Here is a 16,776-nt window from a genome sequence, read left to right as displayed (position 1 = left end):
AACCAACTATTTTTGGATCCTGACTCTATCTCCTGATGTTTTAATTAATCCTTTCTGACTTTGTTTCATCTGCAAATTTAATGTATGCTCCATGGTGCAGCTGGTCATACAGTGGGTAGAGCACGGGGCAGAGCAATGGGCTTGGAATCAGGATAGACCTGATCTGGCTTCAGATGCTCACCAGTTAAATGACCCCAGGCAATTCACTTCACCTGTTTGTCTCAGTTTCCTCACTGTAAATGGGGATAATAATAGTACTACTTCCAAGGGTTGTTGTAAGAATCAAATGAGATATTAGTGAAGAGTTAGCATAATCCATACATAGTAATTGGTATATAAAATTATAGCTATTATTGTTATTATCTATGCCTTTAACAAAGCCATTGATTAAAAATAGCAAAAGGCCACAGAAACTTGACAAACTGCCACTGTACCATTAAAGATTCTCTTTGAATCAGGCCATTCAACCAGCTCCGAATCCCTCTAATTGTATTATCATCTGGTTCATATGCCTCCTTATTCTCCAAAAGAATAATATGGAATACTTTACCAAATGCTTTCTTAAAATCTGGGTGAACTGTATCTGCTGCATTCCCCTGATCTACCAGTCCTAATTCTGTGCACCCTTAACAGACTAGAACATTCACTAATATAGAGAACATTACCCTTTCCATATACCCCTGCACTTAAAGTGATACTATCCCAATAGGTGGTCATTTATTCCAAATTTCTTCATCATCACTATTGGCACCAACCATCCTTTAAATTCATGGGGAACAAAAGGTTTCCATGGCCAAGTTCTTTAAGGATCAAATTAAGATTGTTTTAACTAATTAATATTTTTGTATAAAATGTACAATTGATGTTGTGATCAAAACAACATTTATTAAAACACCACCTGTGTGAAGTTCACTGTTCTTGATGCTGAAGGAGATATAAAGTTAGGTAAGATGGTTCCTGACCTCATGGAGCTTACAATCTGCTACCATTCCTTTCATATATCTTAGATTCTCTGACTTGGAAATCTTAAATGACTGAGAAAACTCTCAAAAGACATTTGCACAGCCATCCCTTTAATCCTTCAACCAGTAAGCCCGATGCCTTAGGGTTTGAAGACATCTGTATTGGCTTAGCTCATCCATGGGCCTGAAGTGGGACTTTGGATTAGTAGGACCAAGGAGACCCACACTCACATAGAATAAGAGAACTCAATATCCAAAAGTGCCAAGATAATCTTGCCAGTGGTCAATCAGAGAGAATACCATGAGTGTGACAGGCAAGGATGCTTCTCATGTAGCCCAATAGTGCTGGTGTACTTTCCTTGGGCAAGTATGACACTCAATTATTGAATGAATATAAACTTAACATTTCTAACATGTGTACATATCTGCATTTGATGTTCACCAAAGCTGTTTATTGTGATAAAGTGCTGAGTTGTACATTTATGGGGTATTGAACTTCATGTAGAAAGAAGACTCACTGAAAGTATGCTATTTGTGTTACCTCTTATTATTGACGGGAGGCATTCAGGGGTAGTGTACTCACATTGAAACACTAATATTGATATATTGCCTCATATTGACTAAAATCACTAGAACTTTTTCAGAAAAAAGTTATCTATTCATACCTTTTAATTGGGAAATTATTTCTGAACCCACATTTTCAACGTGTGTGTGTGTGTGTGTAAGAGAGGGGAGTTAAGAGGTTGACCTGTAGTTTCATCAGTATCATCTCTTAGTATGGAAATTCTCAACGACCACATCTGATCTGTAACAATAAAAAACATACCTAGGGAACCAAAGATAACTAGTTGCACTGCTAATATGTGACAGGCAAGACTCAAAACTGTCTCCCTTACTGCAAGGCCAATCCTCTACCCACTAGACCCTACTGCCTCTCTCAAGACTTCAAATTTATCTCTACTGAATTTAATCTTAGTAGACTAAGCTCAGCATCCTAAAAAAAAAAAAACACAGACTGCAACTATGAAATTAAAGACAACAGCAGCAAATTCATATTTTACACATAGTAAAGATCTAAAAGGATCACTAAATGAGGATGATTTGGTTACTATTATGTTAAATTCAATATACATATCTTTTGGGGGTAGGGATAATAAAAAATAGCCATTTTACAGACACGTGTACAATCATTTATGATTTGTTTCATCGGGCATGATTGTTTTACTTATTTTGTTAATTTTTTAAAATATATGCATATACTAGAATGCACATGCCAATAGGAGGTAAGTTTTTAAATTAGCTGTAAAAAACCAAAAAGTTTTCACTTCCCAATATTCATTATATACACAAATTGATGTGGACAACATTTTTCTGCTATAGAATGAGCCTTGACTAGCCAAGAATTGATTTCCTTGTAATTCAAAATTATTTCTACACACATTTCCTTTCTCTGATCTCTTCTGAATATAGACTAGCAGGGGCATAGTTCAGGGTCAAAAGGAACTGTAGGTTAGTAACTTTTTGTGTATAATCCCACATTTTTTTCCAGAATGGCTATATAAATTTTCAGATCCACATCAATATGCCTATTATCCCACAATCCAACATTTTATCATCTTCCTGGCAGATGTGAGGTATAACCTTAAAATTGCTTTAATTTGCATTAGTAGCAATTCGGAGCCATCTCTCCCCCCCCACACACACATATGGCTATAAATAGCCTATAGGCTATCTATAGATATATAGATAGGTTTCTTCCTTTGAGTTCTATCTATTGTCAACTGTCAGATGGAGAATGGCTCTTTTTCTTATAAATTTGAATTAGTTCTTTACAGACCTTTGGGAATTTTATCAGAAACTTTCTGCAAAGATTTTTCCCCTTTGTTTCCTTTTTATCTTAGCTTTATTAGTTTTGGGCAAAACCTTTTTTAATTTTACATAATCAAAATTATCCATTTTTATCTTCTTTGATCCTCTCTGTTTCTTATTTGGCCATGAACTTTTCTCCTATCCATAGATCTGATGGGTAATTTCTGTAGTGTCAAAAAAATGGAAAGTAAGAGAATTGAGGAACGGCTGATTAAGTTTTGGTTGATGAAAGTTACAGAGTGCTATTATGCTATAAGAAATGAGGAAACATGATTTTTAAAAAACACACTTTATGAGTGCAGAATGAAGTGAGAAGAAAAAGGAACAATTTGCAATGTCAGCATTATGAAAATGAATTTTTATGCCTTTTGTAAACAAATAAAGAATGAAATGAGGAAAGCTAGAACAATTTACATCACAACACTATAAAAGAAACTCTAAGAATTATGATCAATACAATGACTATTCATAATTCCAGAGGAACACTGCTAAAACATTCCATTCATTAGACAGGTGATGTATTTAAGATACAAAATGAGACCTATTATGGTGTATAGACATTGGGAGGATATGTTTTATTGAACTGTGCATATTTGTTACAAGAAATTTAATTTTTTTCTTTTTTCATTTTTTCAGTGGAGTTGGAGGAAGGAGACAGTGAAAACCTATTTCTGTTTTTTTTTAAAAGAAGTGAAATAGTGTTGCAGATGTGAAATGTTGCATGAATATTCAGTTGAAGTCACTATTATTAATTTTACTTATTTTACTTTATTACAAAAAATTTCTCACAAAGTAGGCATAATCTCTAAATATATGTAATGTAAAAACAAAATATGTCAACAGAATGTTTTATCTGTCCCCAGATAATGAGGTTGGAGCTGAAGGATTTCCCACATTTAAAATAATCAGTTAAAATTAGCTGAAACACTAATCTGTGTAGGATACTATTATATCCTGTACCTCTCAGAACTGAGAGATATAAAGACCCTGACATCATGGAATTTATAATGCAGTAAGCTTCTCTGAAGTATGAATTTTCTGGTGTCGGAGGAGCCTAGAGCTCAGACTGAAGGCTTTTCCACACTCATTACATTCATATGGTTTCTCTTCAGTATGAACTCTCTGATGTACAGTAAGATATGGACTACACCTGAAGGTTTTTCCACATATATTACATTGATAAGGTTTCTCTCCAGTGTGAATTCTTTGGTGTTGGTTAAGCGTGGAGCTCCGACAGAAGGTTTTTCCACATTCATTACATTTATATGGCTTTTCTCCAGTATGGACTCTCTTATGTACATTAAGAACCGAACGTCTACTGAAAGCCTTTCCACACTCATTACATTTAAATGGTTTCTCTCCAGTATGAGCTCTCTGATGTCGAATAAGGACAGACTGTCTAGTGAAGGCTTTTTTACATTCCTTACATTCATAAGGTTTCTCACCAGTATGATTTCTTTGATGGTTAATAAAACCTATCAACTGAGTGAAGGCTTTTCCACATTCATCACATTTAAAAGGTTTTTCACCAGTATGAATTCTGCAGTGTTGAATAAGGCTTAGCCTACTGCTTAAGGTTCTTCCACACTCATTACACTGAAAAGGTTTCTCACCAGTATGAATTCTGAGATGCTGAATAAGGCTTAATCTGCTCCTTAGGCCTTTGCCACAAACATTACATTGAAAGGGTTTCTCACCAGTATGAATTCTGCTATGCTCCATAAGACGTAGCTTACTACTTAAGACTCTTCCACATTCATTGCATTTAAAGGTGCCATCTCCAGTATGAATTTTCTGATGTTTAATAAAGCCTGACAACTGTGTGAACGTTCTCCCACAGTCATTACAGTCGTAAGGTTTCTCTCCAGTATGAACCCTCTCATGTCGAATAAGCTTTGAGTTCAGACCAAAAGCTTTGCCACACTTGTTACATTTATAGGGTTTCTCACCTGTATGAATTCTCTGATGTTCAGTAAGATGTGAGCTACGACCAAAGCATTTTCCACATTCATTACATCTAAATGGTTTCTCTCCAGTATGAATTCTCTGGTGTTGGCTAAATGTGGAGCTCCGACAGAAGGTCCTTCCACATTCATTACATTTATATGGCTTTTCTCCAGTATGGACTCTCTTATGTACAGTAAGAACAGACTGTCTATTGAAAGCCTTTTCACACTCATTACATTTAAATGGTTTCTCTCCAGTATGAGCTCTCTGATGTCGAATAAGGACTGACTGTCTAGTGAAAGCTTTTTTACATTCCTTACATTCATAAGCTTTCTCACCAGTATGATTTCTTTGATGGTTAATAAAACTTATTAACTGAATGAAGGTTTTCCCACATTCATCACATTTAAAAGGTTTTTCACCAGAATGAATTCTGCAGTGCCGAATAAGGTTTAACCTACTGTTCAGGGTTCTCCCACATTCATTACACTGAAAAAGTTTCTCACCAGTATGAATTCTGAGATGCTGAATAAGGTTTAATTTGCTCCTTAGGCCTTTCCCACATATATTACATTGAAAGGGTTTCTCACCAGTATGAATTCTGCTGTGCTCAATAAGACATAACTTGCTGCTTAATACTCTCCCACACTCATTGCACTTGTAGGTGTCATCTCCAGTGTGAATTTTCTGATGCTTAACAAAACCTGACAAATATGTGAAAGTTTTCCCATAGTCATTACCTTCATAGAAAGGTTTTTCTCCATCTAGAATAAACTTTGAGTTCATTTCAAAGACTTTCTCACACTTGTTACATTTATAAGGTTTCTCCTCTGTATGAATGCTCTCAAGTTCAATAAGATATGAGCTATGATCAAAACATTTTCCACAGTCCTTACATTCAAAAGGTTTCTCTGATATATGGATTCTCTGATGTTTTATAAATTCTGACTTCTGATTGAAGATATTGCCACAATCTTGACATTCATAATGGTTTTCTTCACAGTGATTTCGCTGATGCTCAGTGAGAACTAAAAGCTGGGAAAAATTTTGGCCACAAATAATGCATTCATATCCTCTTTCTTTTGTGGAAATTCTGTGAGATATAATAAACTTTGAGTTCCAATCAAAAGTTTTACCAAATTCATTATATTCTTGGCTTCTCTCTTCTTTGGTTGTTTTGTTATGGAAAACTTCCACTGGCTCAGAATCTCTCTGCTGTAAAATGTGTTCAAGCTGGCTCTCCCCTCTGGAGGATCTTATCTGCCTAGCTAAATCACTTTTCTGTTCAAAAATTTCACCAAACTCTGGTACTTGGAATATATCTTTTTGAGATCTTTCTGGTGTGTTTTCACGTAATTTAACTTTCTCCAGGATTTCTGGCCTTAAAGTCAAATTCTTGTTCTCAGATCTGAACTTACAACCTGAAAATACACACACACAAAAAAAAAAAGAATGAAAAAAAGAAAACAACAATATATCTATTTCTCTTCCTTAGGAAATTATAGAACAAATATTAAATTAAAATTAGTGCAAAACAAAAACAGAAAAATTCTAAAGCCCTAGAAACGGCCTAGTAAAAAAAAAAAAAAGATGAGGATATTATAGTAAATGAAAAGAATCCTAGGGGATAAAGTTATTGAAGGAAAGACAAGGTTTCAACAAAGTCAACTAAGGAACTCCTCAAAGAGAATCTTAGACTGAGCAGAACAAGTAAAAAGGAAGAAATCTGTCAATTAACCAATAAATATTTATTAAGTACCTATTATATGCCAGGTTCTGTGATAAGCACTAGGGATATAAAGATGAAAGTCTCTGCCTTCAATAAGCTTATGTTCCAATGGAGGAGACAACATGTATACATATAAATACAGAATATATATAAAATGAATAAAAGGTAGTTTGGGGAGCAAAGAGAGAATGGAAATCATTAATAAACACAGTCTGAGTATTGATTCAAGAAGTCAAGAAATAAGTTAGATTTAAGGGAATTTAGGAAAGTAAGTCCACTGCAAGGAGAAGGACTTACAACGTATCAGAAGCTTCAAACGTAGGCAAACCAGAGCTTATGTAAATGTGGGTGATTCCACTCTTCTGAGACCATGATACCTTCTCCCTCTTGAGAAGATCTTTTTTTGGGGGAGGGATTAGGATCAGACTTTTCTCGAGTGAATATAAAGAATATGAGATTGAAACAGAGAGTCCACAACTAGTAGACATCGAAGAATTTCATTCTTTCCCTTTTCGTAATTTCTTCCTTTAGCATCTTTAAAATACCATCACCAAGACAATGAAACATTTGCAAAGGAGTCTTGCTGGCTCCAACCCCCTCCACATTTTGTTCTTTCCCAACTTGTGACCCAGGAAAAGTCAGCTTCAAACCTAGTAGAATATAGAGTTTAAAACTGTCCAACCTACAATAAAATGAACTGAGGCAGAGCTCTGAGCCATTGCCACTTTATTAAAAGAGTCCATAGTCCCCTCTAATGAAGTGGGCTCCCAGGTCTTCCTCATCATCTGAGATGCCCCTGGTCCCTAGGACCTTACTTTTATAGGGTTTGATACCCAAATGTGCAAAAGAGGCATGGTAAAATACAAAATCTCAATGGTTGATTGACCTTGTTTCTCAAGACCAAAAATTAAGATGGGCAAGGCAAGAGTCCTTTCCAGTGACTAAGTGGTCATAAGATGATCACCTGCTCATGTTGGCTAAGAGAAGGCAGTCTGGAGGTACAAAAATAAGTTGGGGAACTTTCCAAAGAATCAAGGCATCCCACCCATGCTGGATTTGGACATGGCATTTGAGTAAACCTTTGTCAGCATTCTTGTGGTTGTGCAAGTGAGTTTCATAACTGGTAAACAAATAGTGAACATTACATTAAAGTTTGAGGCCCATTATAAAGGCCTACTTCAAGAACCTATTTTATCTAATTATCACTATATGATTTATGTAAAATATCAAACTGATTATCGTTGATTGGAATACAGTAGGGGTCTAAATGAATCATTTCTCACATGAAGCAAGGATTGATTTCTGCTGGGAAAACAGTATCCCTCCAAAAGAAAGACTAAAAGAAAAAGTATAAATTGTGATTTAAAAAAAAAATGTATTGTAATTATAAGTGATAAGACTCCAATATGAAGTCACTTATGCTAAGTAGTCCTAATGACAATAAGCACATAAGCAATAACAAATTTCCTGTACTTTTCAACTGTCCAGACTCATTCTGATCTTGTGCCAAACATGTAAATAACCTCAGTTCCTGACTGGACAAGGCTCCTGGCCAAGTGCAAGAGTCACACGCTAACAATCACTTCTAGAATCTCTGATAACCAATTTGGATCCTCACTCAATTTCCAGTCCTGATTAGAAAAACCCACTTAAGTCTGATTTTGATAAGCAACCTTGGCAAATTTCTCCACCACATCTGGGCCTGATTAAGATTGCCCCTCACAGGGCATGTGCAAAAAACAGGGACACTAATGCACTGTCAGCGGAGTTGCAAACCAGTCTAATCATTCTGGAGAGCAATTTGGAACTATGCCCAAAAGGTGTATCCTTTGATATCCTATACATATCCAGCAATATCACTACTAGGTCTACACCCCAATGAAATCAAAGATAAGGCAAAAGGACCAACTGGTACAACAATATTTATAGCAGCTTATTTTGTGCGAGCCAAAAATTGAAAACTGAGGGGAAGCGCATCTATTGGGGAAGGGTTGAACAAGTTGTGTAAGATTGTGATGGAATACTATTGTGCTAGAAGAAATGTTAAGCAGGATGGTTTCAGAAAAACCTAGGAAAACTTATATGAACTCATGCAAAATGAAGTGAGCAGACCCAGTATTGTACATGGTAACAGCAAAATTGTAACAACTGACTTAGATACAATGATCCAAAATAATTCCAAAGGACCCATGATAAGAAATGCTATCCACTTCCAGGAGGAGAACTGATGAACTCTGAAACATATTTTTTTCACTTTATTTATGTTTCTTGCCTTTTTTTTATAACATGGCTAATACAAAAATGTGTTTTGTATGACTTCACATGTATAATCTATGTCATACTTCTTGCCTTCTCAGTAGGTGGAGGAGGGGCAAAAGAGAGGGAGAGAATTTGGAACTAAATTTTTCCTTTAATGAATGTGCTTTTTTAAAAAAAAGAATGCCCTTCTGCATCTTGTGCTTCTGCAAACAAGCCCACCTTTAAGGTGTGAGACTTCCCCACTCTGAGCATGTACTCCCCCCAGGTTTGTGTCTTTGCACATATCTCCCTCACAGAAGTAACTAAGGCTTGTGCAGCATCATCTTTGTCTGTTTTGCTATACAGTGTGTGTACTGCTTTTGTTTTTGCCTGCTTGCTGCACTGCATGGTAACAAATCTCATGTTTATACTAGCTTCATGAGTACTAATATTCTGTAAATCCTCAATTCCTTTCTCTAACCAGAGCTGTGGGGCAAATAGAGCAGGAAGATACAATTATTTTTTGGCTGCTCAGGCATTTACCATATAATGAGATGGTTAATGATTATCTAGAAAAGGAAGATTATTCCTAAAAAAAAATCCCCACCATAAATGGCAATCCAGATGTTACCATCAAGTTTTTCTCTCCATCTTCTCCACAAAAATAAGAGATACTTTATTAAATGCTTTGCCAAAATCTAGGTAAATCATACTTATAGTATTCCTCTGATTTACTAGATTAACAATTCTAATGAAAAAAGGAAATGAGCAGCCCATTTCATTTTTGGACAGCTCCAGGTTTGCCCGATCAAAGCTAAAATTGCTTCTCGCTAAATGTCTAACTTCATCCATTGCTTCCAGCTGTGCTCTTTGAGGCCAAATAAAACAAACCTAATCTGATTTGGAATTGGTTGAATGACCAGACTCAAAGACTGGTCATTAAGGGTTCAATGTCATTGTGGTTGGAGGTCTCCAGGACTGTGCCAAGGATCTGTAATTGGCTCTGTGCTGTTTTTATCATTGATATGAATAATGGCACAGATGGCATACTCATTAACTTTGCAAATGGCACTAAGCCAAGAGGAATGGCTAACACATGAGAAGGTCAAGCCAGGATCTAAAAATATCTTGACAGTCTAGAGCACAGGTTTGAATCTAATAAGATAAAATTTTACAGGGATACAATAAATTTTATACTTATATTCAATTTTACAAATAAAGGGAAGAGGAAAAAGGCATGATAAAGCAGAGGTTTTTCTAAAAAAGATCTAAGGGTTTTAGTGAACTTCAAGCACTATATAAGACAACAATATGATATGGCAACCAAAATTTCTAATGGAATCTTATGCTATGACACCACTTCCAGGATCAAGGAGATGATAATCTGATCAGATCACATCAAGAGTACTATGTTCAGTTCTGGCTGTCATGGCTTAAGAAGGAACTTGTTAAGCTGGGGAGTGTCCAAAGCACTGGATGGTGAAGGGCCACAAATCCACCTCATATAAGGAGTGTTTGAAGTAATAGGAGAAGACTCAGGAGAGACATAATAGTTGTATTCAATATCTGTCATATGGAAAAAGGATTAAACTTGTTAGTGACCCTGAAGGGTAGATGACCCAGGAGCAACAGATGAAATTAAAGGGTCAAATTTAGCCTTGATGTCAAGAAAAACTTCCAGTGAGCTATCCAAAAATGAAATGGGCTGCCTTAGAGAGATAATGGCTTCCCTTCATTGAAAATCTTTAAGTGAATTGCCATATGATAAGGAGTATTCCATTTTGGGTATAGGAGGGTTCCTTCAAATTCTAAAATTCTATGAATTACTAAGATGGCACAAATAAAAAACAGCACTTATGAAAATTATTCACTTGGTACAACTTTAAAGATCCCTGCTCCAATGCCTCAATATAGCCACAAAGTAATCCTGTGATCCAAAGACTATTTCAGAGAAGCAAAAGCTCTGACAGCTTTTGCCATGCTGAAAAGGCTTCAAGTATATTCCTGACAAGTATGTTTCCAAGGACCATGCGAAATAAGGCCAAAGATTCTCTTACCTAGCTGTTTGGTCATATGTAATGAATTTTTTGGGAACAGAACCCATTTAAGCAAAGAAAACATTAAAAATGTCCTTTGGTCCAATGTAAACTCCCCTTTTAATGAAGACTGTGGTGGAATGGTGGGAAAAAAAAGAAGGGTTAAGAATGGCATAGCTTTAAAATTCTCTACAAATACTAACTACAGAAACTCTAAAGGTGAGTTCTTATTCTAATGACCAACAAACTGATATACCATTGGAAAAAATTCGGCTGTAATAACCAACTATTATTCCATAGACCTCATGATAAAAAATGCTACCCATGTCCTGACAGAGAGAAGATGATTTACTCAGAGTGCAAAGTGAGACAAATAATTTTTGGACATGGCCAATAGGGAATGTGTTCAGCTTGACTATGCCTATTTCTTCCAAGAGTTTTGTTTTTCTTTTTTCTTTTTCAATGGAGGAAGTGGGAGGATGTGAGAGAAAGCAGATTTTAGTCCACTGAAAATAAAGAAAATGAGGCAAATCATTGGTGTTCTCATGATTAATGAAACTTAAAGACAAGAGGAAGTTGCAGCTAACTAGATGTATGGTTCAGAGAATCTTAGAGAAGTAAAAGAATTGGTAAAGTTGGTTTCACTGTATAACCAAAGGCAAAAGAGAAAAGCATTTCATGGGACAGTTGGTCATCTCATCACATAGAAGCAAAATCACAATGAAGATAATTGCAGCTCATGCGCCAACATCTGGTGCAGAGGATGAAGGAGTAGTGAAATTCTATGAAGAACTTGACAAGATTCTCCAAACCAAATCAATGAGCACTTTGATATTTGGTGACTTCAGTGCTGAAGGTGCATACAGAGGAAGGGCGATGAAAAAGTATGTTATGAAATATTGCTCTGTTTTGAGAAATGAAAGACTACCAGGGCTTGAAGCCTAAGAAACCTCACATTTCTGAATCATGAATGTCTTCTTCCAGAAGAGAGTCAGAAGGACAGGAAAGAGTCAGCACCAAACCAAATTACACAAATGCAACTGACGGTATTTTTGAACAGACAAGAGAAGACTAGATACTGATGTGGGAGTTATATTAAAATCAGATGTCTGTACATGCAGACATATTTTTAAATAGATAGTAAATGTAAGAATCAACATCAAATTAATTGAATGTATAAAGATAAGAAGTTGCTGTCAACAACTACAACAACTACAGCCTGATTTACTCAAGAAGCCATCAATGCTGAAAAATGAGAAAAGAAAAAAAGGCAAAGGAACTGACACTGGTTACCACCTATCACTCTGCAAAAGGAAACAAGTGTAAAGGAATTGCCTTAAAAAGTTCAACAGAGTCAGCATTAGCCAGCAAACACTTGATATTCTTTCCAAGTGGAAAGAAAAGACAACCAAAGACAGCAAAAGGCTAGAATACAAATTCATTTGTAAAACACTACACAAGAGGGAAGATCACAAAGATTAAAGGCAATGCTTTCTTAAGCAACAAGGAAAAACAATGGAAACTAAAACAAAACTATGGAAAGAATGATACAAGATTAAACTGAACCATCACTCCAGAGCAATTCACAGATAAAATTGACAAGACAGCAAAAACAATGGGAAAAGTTTGTCAATTAGTTTCATTATCAATATGTCAACAAACATTTATTAAGAAAGGTGACACAGTTCCTACCCTCAAATAGCTTATATAGAAAACATGCTGTCTCTGGGAGCGAGGGGATGGCGGGGGGGAGAAAATCTGAGACTCATGGAAGTGATTGTAGAAAACTGAAAATAAATTGAAATAGCTTATATTCTATTAGGGGTATATAGCATGTTCACAGACAAGTAAATATAAGATAAATAGAGTAACTTGGAAGGATGGCAGCAGTATTAATAACTGAGGGAAACAGGAAAGGCCTATTGAAGGAGGTAGTGTTTGAGTTGAAACATGAATGGAGCTAGGTAATTCAAGAAGCAGTCATAAAGAGAGTATTCCAAGTATGAGGGAATATGCAAAGGAATGAAGGTAGGAGATAAGATGTTGGGCAGATATATCAGTAACTAAAACAGGCTGGATGGAGTGTAGAATTTTTGATTGAGAGAACCAATATAATCTTCCTGGAAAGATGAGCTAAAGCCATATTGTGAAGGGCTTTAAATGCTAAATAGTTTTTGTTTTAATCAAAAGGAAAGAGGAGGTTAACTAAGCTTCTTGACCAAGGAAGAGACACTGTCAGACTGTGCTTTAGGATCATCAATTTCATGGTTATGTGGAGGACAGATTAGAGAGGGGAGAAAACTGATTGGGGAAGACCAATTAGAGAAGTCTATTGAAATACTCCATCTGGATAAGAGGTGATGAGGGCCTTAACTAAGGAGACTGTGGTAAACAGAAAGGAAATGATTTAAAGAGATGTTGTGGAGGTAGAATAAGCATAGGTTGGCAACAGAATGTATGTAAGAGGTACGAATGAAAAGTCAAGGTGATGACACCAGGATTGAGAACCTTGCTGATAAGAAGAAGAAGATATTAGATGGGAGGAGTTTTGGGGGAAAGAGACTGAGTTCTGTTTGGGAATGTTGAGTTTGAAGTACCCTCAGGACATTCAGGTGGACATATCCAGCAAGTAGCTGCAGATGTGAGACCAAAGGTCAGGAAAGAGATGAGGGCCAGATAAGTCAAAGCTCCAAATAGTCAGACCCCAAATAGTCAGACCCCAGTTACTTTTTGTTACTTATACTGGGGAGTATGGTATTGTAAATCCAGTAATAGAAAGCAAGAGGTCCATAGGGGAACCCTACATGCTCCCAAGAAGGATTCCCTTATGCCAGAAAACTGTCACAAAACCCCTTTCCATATTATACATAACTCCCTTTCATGCCACTCGTATGGTCAAGCCAAACTGTTCTTGTGACAGCTCCTTATAGAAAACATTCTATTTCTTGTTTTCCACAACTTTGTACTGACTATTCCCCAAGTGTGACACACATTCTCCTCATTTCTCCTCTTAGAGTCACTGGGTGCCCTCAGGATTCAGCTTAAGCCTTACCTTTCCTGATTCCTCCGGCTTCTAGTGCTTTCCTCACCCTACCCCCCAAAATGGCTAGCAGCTACTTTGTACAGACATATAAATATTTATACTTCTGCTTCACCCAATAAAGGGTAAAGGACTGTTTTACTTTGTCTCTGGATTGCCAGTGCCTGGGACAGAGCAGGTACTGAAAAAATGTTTCTTGATTAATAGGTAGATTGAGAAATCAACTGCATAGAGATGATGGCCTAACCCAGAGGATCTGATGAGACCACTAAGAGAGAATGCAGAGAAGAGGGGACCCAGAACAGAGCCCTGGGTACATCTACATAAAGAGGTGACAAAGAAACCACAATATGTGGACCCTAAATGCCTCAGTCCCCAATATGCTATACAAGAAAAGTGAACTGGCACTTCTGGACCTGACCAAATCCATGTTGGAGGCAACACAGTCTTCAGTCAGTGAGTCAACATTTATTAAGCACCTACTATGTGCCAGCCACTGGATTAAGCACCAGACATACTAAAGGAGTCCCTTCTCTCAAAAAGGTCACCATCTAAAAAAACAAAAAAAAGGTCACCATCTAATAAGGGAGACAACATACAAACAGTTATGTATAAACAAGTTACATACAGAACAAATGTAAAATACTCAATAGAGGGAAGGAACCAGAATTAAGAGGGATTGGGAGAGACTTCTTGCAGAAGGTGGGGTTTTAGCTGGGACTTGAAAAAAGCCAGGAGACAGAGATGAGGAGGGAGTGCAGTCCAGTTATTAGAGATGGGAGGTGGAATGTCTTGTCTGAGAAACAGTAAAGAGGGCAGCATTACAGGATCACAAAGTATGGGGGGAGAGGAAGGAGAAGGAAGGAGTATAAGGTGTAAGAAGACTGAAAAGCAAAGGGAGAGCCAGTTGATGAAGGGTTTTGAAAGCCAGAGAATTTTATATTTAATGAGTTGGGAGATGACACAGTAGGACTTGCATTTTAGGAAGATCACTTTGACAGCTGAATAGAGAATGAACTGGAGAAGTGAGAGATGTGAAGCAAGCAGACCCACCAGCAGGCTATTATAGGCAAGAAGGGATGGACACCAGGGTAGTGGCAGTACGAGAAGAGGAGAGGGCACGTGCAAGAGGTATTATGAAGGTCAACAAGTCTTGGCAATAGACTGGATATAGAGAGTCAGAGAGTGAGAAATCAAGAATGACATCAAGGGTGCAAGCCTGGGGGACTGGAAAGATGATGGTGCCTTCAACAGTAATAATAAGGGAGGAAGAAGGGAGGAATTGCAGGGAGGGGAAGAAGCATAATGAGTTAAGTTCTGGATATGCTGAGTTTAAGATGTTATGGGGCATCCAGTTCAAGAAGTCCAACAGGCAACTGGAATGTGAGATGGAAGTCAGCAGAGAGGTTAGAGCAGGAATATAAATAGATTTGAGACTCATCGGCATACAGATGATAGGAGCAGAACAATTCACCAAGTGAAATAATACAGAGGGAGAAGAGAAGACAGTCTAGGACAGAGCCCTATGGGATAGTCCCAGTTAGTGGGCAGACCTGGATGAAGATCCATCAAGGAAGCATAAGAAGGAGTGATCACATAGGTAGAAGGAGAAACAGAAAAGCAGTAGTGTTACCAAAACTATAGAGAAAAGACTATCAAAGAGAAGAGGTTTATCAACAGGGTCAGATGCTAGAGAGGTCAACAAGGATGAAGACTGGGAAAAGGTCATTAGATTTAGCAAATAAGAGATCATCAGTAATTTTGGAGAGAACGGTTTTAGTTGAATGATAAGGACAAAACCCAAACTACATAGAATTAAGAATACAGTGAATACAGGAAAGGAAGTGGAGGAACTGATTGTAGATGGCCTTCCCCAGGTGTTTAGTCATAAATGGAAAGAGAGATAGAGAATGATAGCCTGCAGGGACAAACAGATCAAATAAAAGTTTTTTAAAGACTGGGAAGACATGGTCATGTTTATAGAGAGTAGGAAAACAACCAGTAGATAGGAGAAACAGAAAATAAATGAACATGGGGATGATAGAGAGGACAATCTGCTGAAGAAGAAGGGATGGAATGGGATCACTTGTGCATGACAAAGGGTTTGCCTTGGCATGAAGAAGGTCTGCTTCATTATTTGAGACATCTTCCTTGATGAAGGAAGAGATATTGGCAGAAGATATTTGGGTAATGTGAGACGAGAAAAGGGAACTCTTGATGAATGTCCTTAATTCTTTCAGTAAGACCAGATTCTAAGCTGAGATAGGGAGGGGAAGAGGACCTATGGGAGATTTGAGGAGAAAGGAAAAGGTGTGGAAGAGCTGCTATGGTAAGTGCATAGAAAGATCATTTTAAAAGATATCTTAGGGAGAGAAAGAACTAAATAATTTTAAGTCACAATAACCACCAAAAAAGGCAATTAAGAGAATATCAATCACTTTAACCCTCATACCTACTTTTTATTGCCCTTAGAATGATCTATACACAAACAACAACCAGCCTTAATGGCAAAAAAGGAACAAGTTTTCACAAATAATTCTTTTAAGAAGACTAAATTTTTATAAATAAATGACTAATAATAAGGAATATGAGTCAGCTGTATTTTTTGTTTCATTATTACAAAAAAGAAATGGATTTAAGAAAATTCAACCTTAAAGGCTCTCCTCCAAGAAGGAAGGAAAGGGAGGGAAAATCACATAGTAATATCATACAAGATTCCTTGATAAATGCAACCAGAGACGACTGCTCAGAAAACCTCTGATTATTAATGTCAAATGAGGAACAAAACAGAGAAGCATATGCTCACCCAAGTGTCTACCACTGTCATGAAGGATGTCCTGCATAAGGTAAACAGAACAGAAATGCCCTACAGATGAAGTCTTTTTTGAGTGTTCCTATTTGGAGAGGATACTGTGCTACATGCATCAAATTCTTAAATATCATAGGATACTCTTA

General features: G+C 36.9%; 1 protein-coding gene across 4 annotated transcripts in view; it reads right to left on the bottom strand.

Moving 5' to 3' along the window:
• Positions 1–3,109: 3,109 nt before the first annotated feature.
• LOC140500349 (uncharacterized) overlaps positions 3,110–16,776 on the bottom strand; it is a 43,516-nt gene continuing 29,849 nt past the window's right edge. For all 4 annotated transcript variants that reach the window (XM_072602852.1, XM_072602851.1, XM_072602854.1 and 1 more), the window contains one exon: positions 3,110–6,199. In XM_072602852.1, coding sequence (XP_072458953.1) covers positions 3,834–6,199 — 2,366 coding nt within the window. In that variant the 3' untranslated portion in view covers positions 3,110–3,833. The remainder of the gene's footprint in view (positions 6,200–16,776) is intronic.

The sequence above is a fragment of the Notamacropus eugenii genome, chromosome 4 (genome assembly GCF_028372415.1).
Source record: "Notamacropus eugenii isolate mMacEug1 chromosome 4, mMacEug1.pri_v2, whole genome shotgun sequence".
Classification (NCBI taxonomy): domain Eukaryota; kingdom Metazoa; phylum Chordata; class Mammalia; order Diprotodontia; family Macropodidae; genus Notamacropus; species Notamacropus eugenii.
This window is presented reverse-complemented; position numbering and strand designations above follow the sequence as displayed.